Below are 16,151 nucleotides of genomic sequence, written 5' to 3'. Positions count from 1 at the left end.
AGTGTTATACATAGGATTTAAGATAAACTTCTCCTTAATGCAACCCGTGTGTCAGATTTCAAAAAATCTTTACGGTGAAAGCACAACATGCGATAATCCGAGTACAGCGCTTGGCCACCAAAACAAGCCATACAGATACCAGCCATGTTATGGAGTCAACAAAAGTCAGAAATAGTGTTATAAATATGCACTTTCCTTTGATCTTCATCGGAATGCACTCCCAGGAATCCCAGTTCCACAATAAATGTTTGTTTTGTTCGATAAAGTCTATATTTATTTCCAAATACCTCCTTTTTGTTTGTGTGTTTAGTTCACTAATCCAAATGCACAAAGCACGGGCACTAAATCCAGATGAAAAGTCAAAAATGTGCCATTAAAGTTTGTAGAAACATGTCAAACAATGTTTATAATCAATCTTTAGGATGTTTTTATCATAAATCTTCAGTAATATCCCAACCGGACAATTCCGTTGTCATTAGAAAGGAAAGGGAACGGAGCTTGCGTGCGATAAACAACTCATGGCTTTCATCTGAGCCACTTACTGTGAGTGTTCTTATTCTCTCCCCTTTCACAATAGAAGCCTGAAACAACTTTCTAAAGACTGTTGACATCTAGTGGAAGCATTAGGAAGTGCAATCTGATCCCATTTACACTGAATATTGGATAGGCATTCACTTGAAAAACTACAAACCTCAGATTTCCCACTTCTAGGTTGGATTTTTCTCAGATTTTCGCCTGCCATATGAGTTCTGTTATACTCACAGACATATTTTTAACAGTTTTAGAAACTTTAGAGTGTCTTTGGAGTGTCTTCTATCCAAATATACCAATTATATGCATATTGGGCACGCTTTTCATCCGGACGTCGAAACACTGCCCTCTACCCAAGGGAGGTTTTAAAGGTATTGCTCACATCAGCTACCGAGAGCATTATCACACTGTAATCCATAACAGCTGGTGCTCTTGTGCATGCTTCAGTTTTGCTTGCCTCAATGCGAGCATAAAAGGCATTTAGCTCGTCTGGTAGGCTCGCGTCACTGGGCAGCTCGGGTCTAGGTTTCCCTTTGTGGTCTGTAATAGTTTTCGAGCCCTGTCACATCCAACGAATGTCAGAGCCGGTGTAGTAGGATTCAATCTTAATCCTGTATTGACACTTTTCTTGTTTGATGGTTCGTCTGAGGGTATAGCAGGATTTCTTATAGGCGTCCGGATTAGTTTCCCACTAGTTGAAAGCGGCAGCTCCACCTGGACTGGACAAACTTATCTTTTTGAAAAGACCAGGTAGTTTTGCTACGAAGAGGCTATGGATATCACATGCCCTGCACCAAAGTATATGCATGCAATCAGGGATGAAGGGGCTGAGCAGCAGGAAGACCTTTTTTTTTGTAGCAGCAACGTATGGCGTGTGTTAGGAGAGAGTAATTTGAAAAGAGGCACTGCAGATAGTGCTGATGACTGGGAACTTGCCCCCAGTGATGAACTGGTCCGTCTGAACCACACATGAACAAGAGATTCTATATTTGGAGAGCCTGTTTCTGTCCTACTCCTGACTTTGGTGCAGGGCATGTGATATCCATAGCCTCTTCGTCGCAAAACTGCATGATCTTTTCAAAAATATCCATTCGTCTAGCTGTGTCCAGTCCAGGTGATGCTTGTACAGGCAGACCATCTACAGGAGGAAATATGTCAGCATTGCGCAGCATCTGAAACCTGGTCCTGACTGAGTCCGAACGCTCCTTGGCGACAGCAACACCAGGCTCCAGAGGATTAAAGCTATAAAACAGGAAATAACAAAAAAATGATGTGAGATCAATCAAACCTGTGCTTATCATGTTTGAGGTAAATTAAATAATCAAAACATGTTATTTATACTTTACATACCAAGTGTTGTCATCGATTCCTTGTAGAGACCCTACAACGCTGCTTTTGTGACATGGGATGGCAGCAGCTTTTCACCAAATGTTTGTGTCCTGGGTGACGTCCTGGTAATACTATTGCATTATCCTCGGCATAGTTGGTAATGCCGTTCACAACTCGCTGAAAGTCATCATTATTCAGGTGTAACCTGTGCTTGCTTGGGCCAGCTCACTTTTTGATGGGAAGCATTAGACCATTCTCCTTGTATGACTGGTGGAGGAGAGTCAGGCGTGTTCTACCGATGCTGAAAGACAAATTCCAGATACAAATATTTTGACCTCTACAAGTCTGGTTCATCCTGGCTAAGGTGTATGTAAACTTCTGACTGTGTTTGAGACTGCGTTTAATTGAAGTTGTACAGTAGTTAAGAATTTGGGGATAAATTATAATGTTGATATATCACTACAAGCAGCAAAATGTAACGCACAGAGTGCATAACAATGCCCCCTAGACGTTTGAGTGGCAGGGTAAGCAGTGTTACCTGGTTACCTAGCATAATACCAACATTACCACTATCTGAGAATGACATTGAGATGCGCAGCTGGACAGCATCTCATTGCTAGCATCTGATGCTATCTGTTGCTAGCACACCTGTATAATGACCACTGTGACACCGCCCGGAGGCTTTTACCGTCTCTGCGCCTCATTCTCTCTGTCTGCTTCTCCCATGTGATGTTTTTATTAAAGGAGAAGAATGGAGACAACGCCAACACTGGCCAGATATGACTAATTATGTGCTAGCATGGCCAGAGGCTAGCAAGCAGTGGTGTTTGGTCTTACTCTGAGGGTTAGTTCTCATTCACTCCAAGCACATTCATGAACATGATTTTTTAAATTCTAATACAAGATGGTGTTTTTGTAATGGGAGGTTTGTTTTAGTCTAAATTCAAGGACTTACAGAGCATTCGTGGTTTTGATTATTGGAGAAGTAGGCCTAATGGGTTGTCAAAGATTGGCTAATTAATGAAGAAATGACACAGTATTTCACATATCTCATGTTGTTATTTTTACATGTGGACGATGAAAGGATTTTTCCCTCTCCAATGTAAATGCTTTTTAGTTGCCTCATATGATTAATATGGTTTTGAAATTCTGGGCAGATACGATGACTGAAGCTTTCTGAAAAGAGTGTCTGTAGGACAGTCGGTGAAGCTGGTCGGTCGCTGACTGGCTTCTGTCTGAGCTCTTCTTATCTCAGGCCTGTGAAGTCTCCAGATACATCTCGGGATCTCTGCTTATATGTGTATCATTTGGACATGTGAACCATCAAGCCGAGCTGGGCTAACAAAGTACCTCCTATCTGATCAACCCATGCCCTCTCTCCCAGGACATCCTGGTTTTTATCACGTCTTTTCAGCACTGATCCAATCGCCATGTATTAATCTCCCCTTCCAGGGCCACCCTACTCACCCGCCCCCTCCATCCTCACATCCGATCACCTCGCCTCCAAAGACAGCAGACTTACACCTGGCGATGGAAGAAGTCCAAGCACACTGGGATTGTGTGACGTCATGCAAAGTAACTTTTTGGGGAGCTTAAGATTGTGTAAAGAATTCACTCAATTTAAAAATATATATTTTTAATGGTCTTTGGCTTGTTGTACTCTTGATGAAGTTTAAAAATGTAACTTAAGTTGAAGAGTAAAATGTGTGTTTTATGGAATCAGATTGTTATGAAATTCGCATCTACATCTACCCACAGTAAACAATACATTCAGAAAGTACTCATTCACTTTTTCCACAATTTGTTACATTACAGCCTTTATTCTAAAATGGATTACTTAAAAAAAAAATGCTCATCAATCTACACACAATACCCTATAATGATGAAGCAAAAACAAGTTTGACATTTTTTATGTGCTAATTTTTACACATTTTTTTACAGAAATCCCTTATTTACATACGTATTCAGACCCTTTGCTATGAGACTCGAAATTGAGCTCGGGTGCATCCTGTTTCCATTGATCATCCTTGATGTTTCTACAACTTGTTTGGAGTCTACCTGTGGTTAATTCATTTGATTGGACATGATTTGGAAAGGCACACACCTGTCCTATAAGGTCCCACAGCTGACAGTGCATGTCAGAGCAAAATCCAAGCCATGAGGTCGAAGGAATTCTCCCTAGAGCTCCGAGACAGGAGTCTGTCGAGGCACAGATCTGGGGAAGGGTACGAAAACATTTCTGCAGCATTGAAGGTCCCCAAGAACACAGTGGCCATCATCATTCGTAAATGGATGAAGCTTGGAACCACCAAGACTCTGCCTAGAGCTGGCCGCCTGGCAAAACTGAGCAAAAAGGGGGAGAAGGGCCTTGGTTAGGGAGGTTACCAAGAACATGATGGTCACTCTAACAGAGCTCTAGAGTTCCTCTGTGGAGATGGAAGAACCTTCAAGAAGGACAACCATCTCTGCAGCACTCCACCAATCAGGCCTGTATGGTAGAGTGACCAGATGGAAGCCATTCCTCAGTAAAAGGCACATGACAGTCCACTTGGAGTTTTCCAAAAGGCACCTAAAGGACTTTCAGACCATGAGAAACAATATTCTCTGGTTTGATGAAACCAAGATTGAACTCGTTGGCCTGATTGCCAAGCATCATGTCCGGAGGAAACCTGGCACCATCCCTACGGTGAAGCATGGTGGTGGAAGCATCATGCTGTGTGGATGGTTTTCTGAGGCAGTGACTGGGAGACTAGTCAGGATCAAGGGAAAGATAAACGGAGCAAAGTACAGGGATCCTTGATGAAACCTGGTCCAGAGCACTCAGAACCTCAGACTGAGGCGAAGGTTCACCTTCCAATAGGACAACAACTCTAAGCACACAGCCAAGACTATGTAAGATTGGCTTCGGGACAAGTCTCTGAATGTCCTTGAGTGGCCCGGACAGCAACGCTTCTCATCCAACCTGACAGAGCTTGAGAGGATCTGCAGAGAAGAATGGGAGAAACTCCCAAAATACAGGTATGCCAAGCTTGTAGCGTCATACCCAAGAAGACTCAGTGCTTTAATTGCTGCCAAAGCTGTTTCAATGAAGTGCTGAGAAAAGGGTTTGAATACTTATGTAATTGTGATATTTCAGTTTAATGTTTTTTTAGAAATTAGCAAACATTTTTAAAATCCTGTTTTTTTGTTCCTCATTATGGGGTATTGTGTGTAGTAGATTGATGAGGGGGAAAAAAACACATTTTTAAAAATATCTGTAAGGTAACAAAAGGTGAAAAAAGCCAAGGGGTCTGAATACTTTCCAAAGGCATTGTATACTGTATACTCTTCATTATCTGTTCAATGTTTAATCCTGCTGTGCCTTGTCTCAAAACATAAAATCAAAGTTGCCCTGGGGGTTGAATAGAGTATGTATTTGAACCATCTTTAGTGCCTGAAAGCACCAATGACTGATTCTAAGGCTTAGGGGCCCAGATATCAATCACTAAGAAGGTACCTGGAGGCCCATTAATAAAAGTTATCATCAGAATAGTGCTCTTACCATTGGTCGTAAATCTTTCTTGTTTTTTTATCAGCTAGTCTGTTATGGCAAGGCGTTCCCCTAGGGGAACTTCCTCCCCCCATTCAGCTGAAAAGGTGGCGCGGGGAATTCAAAAATATTCTTTAGAAATATTTTAATTTTCACACATTAACAAGTCCAATACAGCAAATGAAAGATAAACATCTTGTTAATCTACCCATCATGTCCGATTTGTAAAATGTTTTACAGTGAAAACGCAACATATATTTATGTTAGACCACCACCAAATAAAAAAAAAACAGCAATTTTTCCCAGTCAAAGATAGTCACAAAAGCAGAATTAGAGATAACATGAATCACTAACCTTTTGTTAATCTTCATCAGATGACACTCATATGACATGTTACACAATACATTTATGTTTTGTTCGATAATATGTATATTTATTTCCACAAATCTTGGTTTACATTGACGCCATGTTCAGAAATGCCTCCAAAATATCCGTAGGAATTACAGAGAGCTTCGCCAGATAACAGAAATACTCATCATAAACTTTGACGTAAGATATATGTTCTACATATAATTAAAGATACACTGGTTCTTAATGCAACCGCTGTGTCAGATTTTTAAAAAACGTTATGAAAAAAGCCTACCATGCAATAATCTGAGACTGCGCTCAGAGGTAAATATATTTCTCCGCCATGTTGGAGTCAACAGAAATACGAAATTACATCATACATATTCCCTTATCTTTGATGATCTTTCATCAGAATGCAGTGCAACGAGTCCTAGTTCCACAATAAATCATTGTTTTGTTCCATAATGTCCAATACTAGTGTCCAATTAGCTGCATTTGCTAGCACTTTCAGCTCACGTGCCCAAAAGCTGACGCTGGTCCAGGACAACTCGCACGAAAACTTCAAAAAGATATATTCCAGGTCGAATAAACTGGTCAAACTAAGTAGAGAATCAATCTTCAGGATGTTATTTTCATATATATCCAATAACGTTCCAACCGGAGCATACGTTTTCATCTGCAGCCAAATGGAACGATGGTGACACAGACAAATACGCCACAGGGAAATTGCATTCTGCCAGGACAGTGACTCATTCCCCTCCCATTCGGTCAATGTTCACACCAGTGGCTCAATTCCACGTTTTACCGAATGAGGACATCTGGTGGAAGGTGTAGGAAGTGCTAACAGATCCATATCTTATTTGGAAGGGAAGAGGCGATGACTTAAAATTAGACACGCATTCAGAATTTCACTTCCTGTTTGGAAGATTGCCTGCCCTATGAGTTCTGTTATACTCAGACATAATTCAAACAGTTAGAGAAACTTTTCTATCCAATAGTAATAATAATATGCATATATTAGCAATCTAGGACAGAGTAGGATGCAGTTTACTATGGGCACGCAATTCATCCAAAGTGAAAATACTGCCCCCTATCCCCAACAAGCTAGAGCTTCTCCTGTGAATGTATAAGTGCTTCCATTAAACTGGAGTAAATCTGAATAAATGTAGACTAATGTCAATGATTCACTCTAGCATGTGTGACACCTGTTACCAACAATAAGTATGGTTTGCTCCTGAGGTCAATGCACCCAACTAGGGGAATGACTTAAAAACGTATTTAGGGAATTGGAGTGGATAGGATTGTGATGTCAACTCTCTGCAAGGCGAGATTCTGAGAGTTCCTCCTTAGCCTGGGCCCTGGCCCAGTGGCTATGTTTCCTGTTCCGGCCCTTCGCTTTCCCCCCATTAGCGCCGGAGGATTAGCAGTTAACGGTGAGCACCCCTCGTAGCCCCTCAATCTGTCCCGGGGCTAACCCTTTTTCTCTGTGACACAGTGGATCCTGGTGGCATTAATAGAGTTCTGGCTCACTGCTCCTCCCAAAGCATTGAGACTTTAACTCCCGATCCAGTCACCGGTCTGACTGGCCACACGCCGCACCCACAGAACTAATTTTGCGAAACACTGCCTCTCACTATGCAAATTAGCGATGTTATGATAGCCACTAATTAAATCGCCCAAAAAGAAATAGTTCACTGCGATTTCCATTTTATTTGGCATGTCTCGAAACGGTCGGATAGTCAAAGGGAAATTAATGTTTGGCTAGGCGTGTCACCATTGAAGAACAATTGGTTATTGGCTGCAGAAGAAGTGCATTTTATTGGTAATTGTTTGTTTACCTGATGATAATTTTACTTATCTCAATTTTTTGTTCATTGATGCTCTCTGGCAACTGTTGTAGTCTGAAGGGTTTAATGAAAGTGCTGTTACTTATTTTAGACCAGGTGGGTGCTTTTTTGAAAGGGTAAAATAAGTTAATGTGCCACTTATGTATGGATAATTTTTATTTTTTTTGCAGACCTGCCTGCAATTAGTTGTATTGTAACACGTAGAGGTGGCCATTCCGTAAGCATACACTTTTTTTCATGCTTGGTGAAAGACAAGTCATCAGTGTAGTTGATTGACATATAGTGTCTTTGCTCGTGTTACATGTTGAATTGATGACGCAAACTCACTGCCATGAGACTCTCATCCAAGATGTTTATCTTGAATTGAAAAGCAGGAGCTGATGACATTACAATATGATTGTTTGTCAAGCAAAGTAAGTTTGATTTCTGGACTATAATTGCTTTCATTCGCAAATCCTCAACTTTATAACAGAGGATTTGCTAATTTTTGTTGGAGGATGCTAGATTATACATTTAAAAAACGTTTTTTCTGCTTATTATAGCCAAATACTAATTTGGGCAATTCCCTGTATTGCTTGTAATTACCACCTTCCTTGCATTATGCTTTCTTGTGATCAACCTCCTGTCGAAACGGTACCCAAAATAACATTAATTCTCAATTACTTCTATATTTGTTTCACCGGGGGTGATTTTTGCTGTGTAGACTTATCTAATAATGTAGATGTGTCACTGCATGCACACCCAGAGGAACCCTCCCGTCAATTCAAGAACAAGAGGAAGCTGTGCTCAATCCAATAGGGGTTTTATCAGACTCCCATCACAGACACTAATCCTTGGTTCTTGGTGGAACATGGACGCTAACAGCGTAGTGACTACGTGTTTAGCCAGTATGGCTGACCCCATTTAGTTGACTGGGTCGATTGTTTGGTCGATAGGCTGTTGGTTGACTAAGATTATTATTTTTTGGGGCAGTCTATAATATATACAGTACCAGTCAAACTTTTGGACACACCTACTCATTCAAGGGTTTTCTTTATTTTTACTATTTGGCACATTGTAGAATAATAGTGAAGACATCAAAATGTTGAAATAACACATATGGAATCATGTTGTTACCAAAAAAGTGTTTACCGAGTCGATATTTACAGAGTTTCAACTGTTCTGCCTGCGGCTATGGAACCCTGACCTGTTCATCGGACGTGCTACCTGTCCCAGACCTGCTGATTTCAACTCTCTGGAGACAGCAGGAGCGGTAGAGATACTCTCAATGATCGGCTATAAAAAGCCAACTGACATTTACTCCTGAGGTGCTGACCTGTTCCACCCTCGACAACCACTGTGATTATTATTTGACCCTGCTGGTCATCTATGAACATTTGAACATCTTGGCCAAGTTCTGTTATAATCTCCACCCGGCACAGCCAGAAGAGTACTGGCCACCCCTCATAGCCTGGTTCCTCTATAGGTTTCTTCATAGGTTCTGGCCTTTCTAGGGAGTTTTTCCTAGCCACTGTGCTTTTACACCTGCATTGCTTGCTGTTTGGGGTTTTAGGCTGGGTTTCTGTACAGCACTTTGAAATATCAGCTGATGTAAGAAGGACTTTATAAATAAATTTGATTTGATATTATGGCAAGAAAAGCTCTAAGCAAAGAGAAACGACAGTCCATTATTACTTTAAGACATGAAGGTCAGTCAATCTGGAAAATTTCAAGAACTTTTAAAGTTTCTTTAAGTGAAGTCGCAAAAACCAAGCGCTATGATGAAACTGGCTCTCATGAGGACCGCCACAGGAAAGGAAGATCCAGAGAACTCTGCCTAGAAGGCCAGCATCCCAGAGTCTCCTCTTCACTGTTGATGTTCATACTGGTGTTTTGCGGGTACTATTTAATTAAGCTGCCATTTGAGGACTTGTGAGGCATCTGTTTCTCAAACTAGACACTAATGTACTTGTCCTCTTGCTCAGTTGTGCACCGGGTCCTCCCACTCCTCTTTCTATTCTGGTTAGAGCCTATTTGCGCTGTTCTGTGAAGGGAGTTGTACACGCCGTTGTACGAGATCTTCAATTTCTTGGCATTTTCTCACATGGAATAGCCTTCATTTCTCAGAACAAGCATAGACTGACAAGTTTCAGAAGAAAGTCAGGAGAAAGGTCTTTGTTTCTGACCATTTTGAGCCTGTAATCGAACCCACAAATGCTGAAGCTCCAGATACTCAACTAGTCTAATCAGGACAGCAGTTTTCAGCTGTGCTAACATAATTGCAAAAGGGTTTTCTAATGATCAATTAGCCTTTTAAAATGATAATCTTGGATTAGCTAACACAACGTGCCATTGGAACACAGGAGTGATGGTTGCTGATAATGGGCCTCTGTACACCTATGTAGATATTCCATAAAAAATGTGCAGTTTCCAGCTACAAAAGTCATTTACAACATTATCAATGTCTGCACTGTATTTCTGATCAATTTGATGTTATTTTAATGGACAAAAAAATTGCTCTTCTTTCAAAAATGCAAGGACATTGTCGTATCTTTGCTATCATTAAATTGAAGACTTCGTTTTTAAACAAATATTCCTGTAATTAGTATTACACAATTAAACTGAATAATCGTGTTACTGTAATTAACTAGGAAGTCAAGGCCCCAAGGCAAGTATTCAGATTACAAAGTTATAATTTCCCAATATAACCTTTCAGATATTTTCATATCTGATCAATAGTCGTCTGATTAATGATTTATTTATTTTACCTCACGTTAGTCTCATTCCAAATGTCGTAAATTGTTGGTTATCTGCACAAACCCAGTCTTCACTGGTCATCCATACATCAATTGTCTTAAATTATTTATTTATTACTAAGTAATTCACAGAAATGCATAAACAACAAACATGGCAAATGTGGTTACATGAAATGATAGGAGAATGTGCCCTAGTGGGCTGAACCGGCATGGCGGCTTGTTATACAAAGGAGAAGTGGGGGTCGACTAAAGTCACTACAGAGTTAATTATAACAATTAAAATGTTAATTCTTTACACATGAACGTTCACTCATTCGGGAACAATTGCAATCATATATATATATTTACGCACAGTGTGTCGTCTTGATCGCTGGTGAAAAGTTTATTTAGTAGAATTGTCCGTCTCCCTCTCTCTCCCTGTCTTGGTTAGAGCGGATAGTTCAAAGTGACATTCGTTATAGAATGGATGTTTCGGCGGTTGTCGTTCTTCGCGTTCAATGATACCAAATTCCTAGCTGCAGACTAGTAATTAATATCAAAGACTTGTTCTCATTCTGTCGGTATCGATAGTCTAAGAGTTTAACCACATGGTATGGTTAAAAGATTCTACAACATTTGTCCCCCTCCTAATGGAGAAAAACATGGTCTGCTGATAATTTCTCAAAGTTGGGTTTTATTCGGAATGGCAGAAAAGGGCTGTCCCAGGATGTCTGACCCTAACTGGGCTCAGGGGCGGTCCTCTGATTTAGTTCAAATCCGATTCCCTTTTTGAGTTTTCCTTCATTAAACAGTTCAAAATCACATTGTAAAATTGTGTAAACAGTATCATATTCATCTTATACAACAATTAGATGTAAACCTTATATCTGGAGCTATTATATAAACAGCGTTATGGTAATGTGGCCACACCATCTCCCATGAGCTTCCCAAGTTGTGACAAACGGACCAGTAGCTGGATTCTTCACCGATCTTTTACACTTTCTCCGGAACATGAAATTTGTTCGTACCTCAAGTTATGTAAGGTGGAAGGATTTCCTTTGTCTCCATGAAAAACTACTCTCTATAACTGTGTGTCCATGAGGTCTGCTCAAGAATTTACGGCCTCTGACCACAGCAGCCTAGTTGAAGGAGGCAAGGGGGAAGCAGGGAGAGGGATTGGGGTTGCTATACTCCGAGGCCAAAGTCATGACAACATTTCTAAGCGACCCCAAACTTTTGAACGGTAGTATGTGCATATGTGTGTGTGTGTGTGTATATATATTATTTTTATGGCACATGAGAACTGTCTGATTCACGCCTGTCTCAGTGAGCTAGTCCATTGCAGAGGCCGTGGGGGTGGCACACCAGTATCACTAGTAGTACATTTACCGTTAATTCCCTTAACTTCTCATCTTCAACTTTTGTTTGGTTATGCTCATTTCTGTTAATGCATTCAATGTTATTATTACAGTATTTTACCATTCTCATTGTGAACACGTTATTTGCGGACCGCACAACCTAGGCTACACTTGTGTGGAACAAGTTGTGTTTTTTAAATTGTGCACCAGCTTATAGATAAAAGTATGCCTAGGCCAATTGGCCTGTGCGCAAATGTAGGCCTTTAAATATTTCCATTTAGGGATCTGATAGTATTTCTGATTGTTTTAAATCACCAATATTGTTGAGCTTCTCAAAAAAAAAAATTCTTCACCTCAAACAGTAAGGAAACAAAGTGTTTCTAGATCCATTGAGAAGGACAATAGTTCCTCAACATAGCATATTTTGTGAAAGGGGGGAAAAAATGTCATGCTCTGTTCTGGTGGAAACATCATAAAATAGGCCTATTTAACATGGTTAGCAATAGAAGTTACTTTTTTAAAATTGATTAACCACATGATAATGATTTTGAGATATGTAAATATTATTATAAATTAAATGAAACTTTTCCACTATATGTGCATATAAAAATCATAACTGGTACGGTATAAATAATAAGAAACTGGTACTCCAAATGAACACGGTTGCCGACCTCTGGTGTAGCCTATTAGGAGCGTAACAGCAGGAGCGTAACAGCAGAATCTGCAAAGGCCAGCAGCAGCGGGAGGAAGAAGGTTGGGAACAGGTTATTTTTCTTCTGGTTAGGCGATCTTGATCTCTGGCTCCCTCGAGTCATTTGTGTGTAATTATTTAATCACAGTGTGCTTAAAGCATCAGTCAAGCTCAGTAGCCTATATATAGTTGATTTTATTAAAACACATAGGGTGTGTCTATAAGGAAAAATACACGTTTAATTTTGACCAACAGTCTACCATTATTTTGTTTAGTCTGGGACAGCCCTATTAGCCAGCAATGCAGGGTGGACATATGCTGTGCTTGTTAAACTAGATTAAAGCCCCATTAACATGGCAGCAGAGATAATGAAGGCCCATGTTATCGGACCTAATGTGAAGAATGTTGCTGCACAACCTTTTGCCCTTTCATGTTGTTCTTGAAGTGACAGTTGTGATTCCCCAGTAGACAGACCACTGTGTTCGGCCCTACCTCTGAAAGCATCTTGTACCTCCTTAGGCATATCAATAACAGCATTGACATGCTCTTCCTTCACCGTAATGACTACTAAAATGCCTTTATGTACTTGTATTCTCATGTTTCTTACAATTCACATCACAGTTCCTGGTTTTTAAATTAGATTTTTGATTACTATCTAAATTATTATTATCACTGCATTGTTGGGAAAGAGCGCAGAAAGTAAGAATTTCACTGTACTGTTTTACATCGGTTGTACCCTGTGCAAGGGGTGAATGACAGTTTAAACTTTGAAATTACTACTGTGATTAAATAATGAGGAAAATGGCGCCTGGCAGCTTTTACATTTGTGTTATGCTTCCTCCCCTGGCCATGACAAATAATTAAAGAGGTAAATAAGTAAAGAGGTCAATGCAATGAATCTCTGTCTTGTCTGTCATAAAGACAGGACATGTTTCAATTGGTTTTGTTTTCTGGCATGTTCATAGGACCGCTTTTGTGTTTATACATTAGCTTTCATACAGTGACTTTCTATTGGTCCAAGACATCCCTGCTACTTTTCATGTAACCTATGCGTCAATCCATTGTGTATGGTTCAGTCTATTTGTTTTTCTCATTTAATTTCACCTGTCAGAAAATTTTATAGAGAGACAATTGACATTTTCTCAGCTTTGTCACTCTGATGTCAGAGTTCCTGTGATCTACAGTGAAAATGGTGTGTCAGCGGAGCTGGTTGCTTTCCAACTGGCAGAAGTCAATATTTCCGATTACATACAGTGCCTTGCGAAAGTATTCGGCCCCCTTGAAATTTGCGACCTTTTGCCACATTTCAGGCTTCAAACATAAAGATATTAAACTGTATTTTTTTGTGAAGAATCAACAACAAGTGGGACACAATCATGAAGTGGAACAACATTTATTGGATATTTCAAACTTTTTTAACAAATCAAAAACTGAAAAATTGGGTGTGCAAAATTATTCAGCCCCCTTAAGTTAATACTTTGTAGCGCCACCTTTTGCTGCGATTACAACTGTAAGTCGCTTGGGGTATATCTCTATCAGTTTTGCACATCGAGAGACTGACATTTTTCCCCATTCCTCCTTGCAAAACAGCTCGAGCTCAGTGAGGTTGGATGGAGAGCATTTGTGAACAGCAGTTTTCAGTTCTTTCCACAGATTCTCGGATTCAGGTCTGGACTTTGACTTGGCCATTCTAACACCTGGATATGTTTATTATTGAACCATTCCATTGTAGATTTTGCTTTATGTTTTGGATCATTGTCTTGTTGGAAGACAAATCTCCGTCCCAGTCTCAGGTCTTTTGCAGACTCCATCAGGTTTTCTTCCAGAATGGTCCTGTATTTGGCTCCATCCATCTTCCCAACAATTTTAACCATCTTTCCTGTCCCTGCTGAAGAAAAGCAGGCCCAGACCATGATGCTGCCACCACCATGTTTGACAGTGGGGATGGTGTGTTCAGGGTGATGCGCTGTGTTGCTTTTACGCCAAACATAACGTTTTACATTGTTGCCAAAAAGTTCAATTTTGGTTTAATCTGACCAGAGCACCTTCTTCCACATGTTTGGTGTGTCTCCCAGGTGGCTTGTGGCAAACTTTAAACAACACTTTTTATGGATCTCTTTAAGAAATGGCTTTCTTCTTTCCACTCTTCCATAAAGGCCAGATTTGTGCAATATACGAATGATTGTTGTCCTATGGACAGAGTCTCCCACCTCAGCTGTAGATCTCTGCAGTTCATCCAGAGTGATCATGGGCCTCTTGGCTGCATCTCTGATCAGTCTTCTCCTTGTATGAGCTGAAAGTTTAGAGGGACGGCCAGGTCTTGGTAGATTTGCAGTGGTCTGATACTCCTTCCATTTCAATATTATCGCTTGCACAGTGCTCCTTGGGATGTTTAAAGCTTGGGAAATCTTTTTGTATCCAAATCCGGCTTTAAACTTCTTCACAACAGTATCTCGGACCTGCCTGGTGTGTTCCTTGTTCTTCATGATGCTCTCTGCGCTTTTAACGGACCTCTGAGACTATCACAGTGCAGGTGCATTTATACGGAGACTTGATTACACACAGGTGGATTGTATTTATCATCATTAGTCATTTAGGTCAACATTGGATCATTCAGAGATCCTCACTGAACTTCTGGAGAGAGTTTGCTGCACTGAAAGTAAAGGGGCTGAATAATTTTGCACGCCCAATTTTTCAGTTTTTGATTTGTTAAAAAAGTTTGAAATATCCAATAAATGTCGTTCCACTTCATGATTGTGTCCCATTTGTTGTTGATTCTTCACAAAAAAATACAGTTTTATATCTTTATGTTTGAAGCCTGAAATGTGGCAAAAGGTCGCAAAGTTAAAGGGGGCCGAATACTTTCGCAAGGCACTGTATATGCCCATAGGCCCTAAAGTGGTTATTTACCGCATTAGAACACGGAGGTATGGATTTCGTTCAAGAGTGTTCCTGCTGGGCCCCTGTAGCCCTGCTCATGGGCAGTAATTCCATAGATACAGGCTGAAACCAGGCACTATACTATCATTACTACCCTGTGAAAATGCCAGCGAGTCAATCCTACTTCTCATTCTCTTGCACTTTCCTGGCTCACTAAATGACTGCAAAGTGGATTCCTCAAATTGAATGGTGAGAAATACACTCAGTATACCAAACATTAGGAACACCTTCCTAATATTGAGTTGCACCCCACCTTTTGCCCTCAGAACAGCATCAATTCGTTGGGGCGTGCTTCCCAAAGTTCTGTCAAGTTGGCTAGATGTCCTTTGGGTGGTGGACCATTCTCGATACACTCGGGAGTCTGTGAGCTTGAAAAACCCAGCAGCGTTCTTGGCACAAACCGGTGCACCTGACACCTACTACCATTCCCTGTTCAAAGGCACTTAAAGCTGTTGTCTTGCCAATTGACCCTCTGAATGGCATACATACACAATCCATGTCTCAATTGTCTTAAGGCTTAAAAATACTTCTTTAACCTGTCTACTCCCCTTCATCTACACTGATTTGAAGTGGATTTAACAAGTGACATCAATAAGGGATCATAGCTTTCACCTGGATTCACCTGGTCAGTCGAAGTCATGTTTTGTATACTCAGTGTATGTGATAGACTCACACGAAAAACTGTGGAAGCCAGAGGAGGAACATTTTTGGAATGCCAAACTCCTGTTGCTGATGTTCAGGGGTTTCGGGGAGCTTGCTTGCTGACACAAAAATGTGATAATGCAGTTGGCCGGCAGAGTTAAGGAAAATGGCTGCGGCCATTTGAAAAAAAGGGCTGGTTATGTGGTTGTTCCCGGCTACCAG

General features: G+C 40.6%; 1 protein-coding gene across 4 annotated transcripts in view; it reads left to right on the top strand.

The window, feature by feature from the left end:
• Positions 1-16,151, top strand: part of LOC110537698 (double C2-like domain-containing protein beta) — a 307,080-nt gene that overhangs the window by 50,682 nt on the left and 240,247 nt on the right. The window contains exon 1 of one of the 4 annotated variants that reach the window (XM_036937658.1): positions 3,329-3,435. The exons of the other annotated variants lie outside the window; for them this stretch is intronic. Within the exon in view, the coding sequence (XP_036793553.1) occupies positions 3,391-3,435 (45 nt within the window). The 5' untranslated portion in view covers positions 3,329-3,390. Of the gene's footprint in view, positions 1-3,328; positions 3,436-16,151 lie in introns of those variants that run through there. 4 annotated transcript variants of the gene reach the window in all.

This window comes from Oncorhynchus mykiss, chromosome 12 (assembly GCF_013265735.2).
Source record: "Oncorhynchus mykiss isolate Arlee chromosome 12, USDA_OmykA_1.1, whole genome shotgun sequence".
NCBI lineage: Eukaryota > Metazoa > Chordata > Actinopteri > Salmoniformes > Salmonidae > Oncorhynchus > Oncorhynchus mykiss.
The sequence above is the reverse complement of the archived record's forward strand: the minus strand, read 5'-3'. Positions and strand labels throughout refer to the sequence as shown.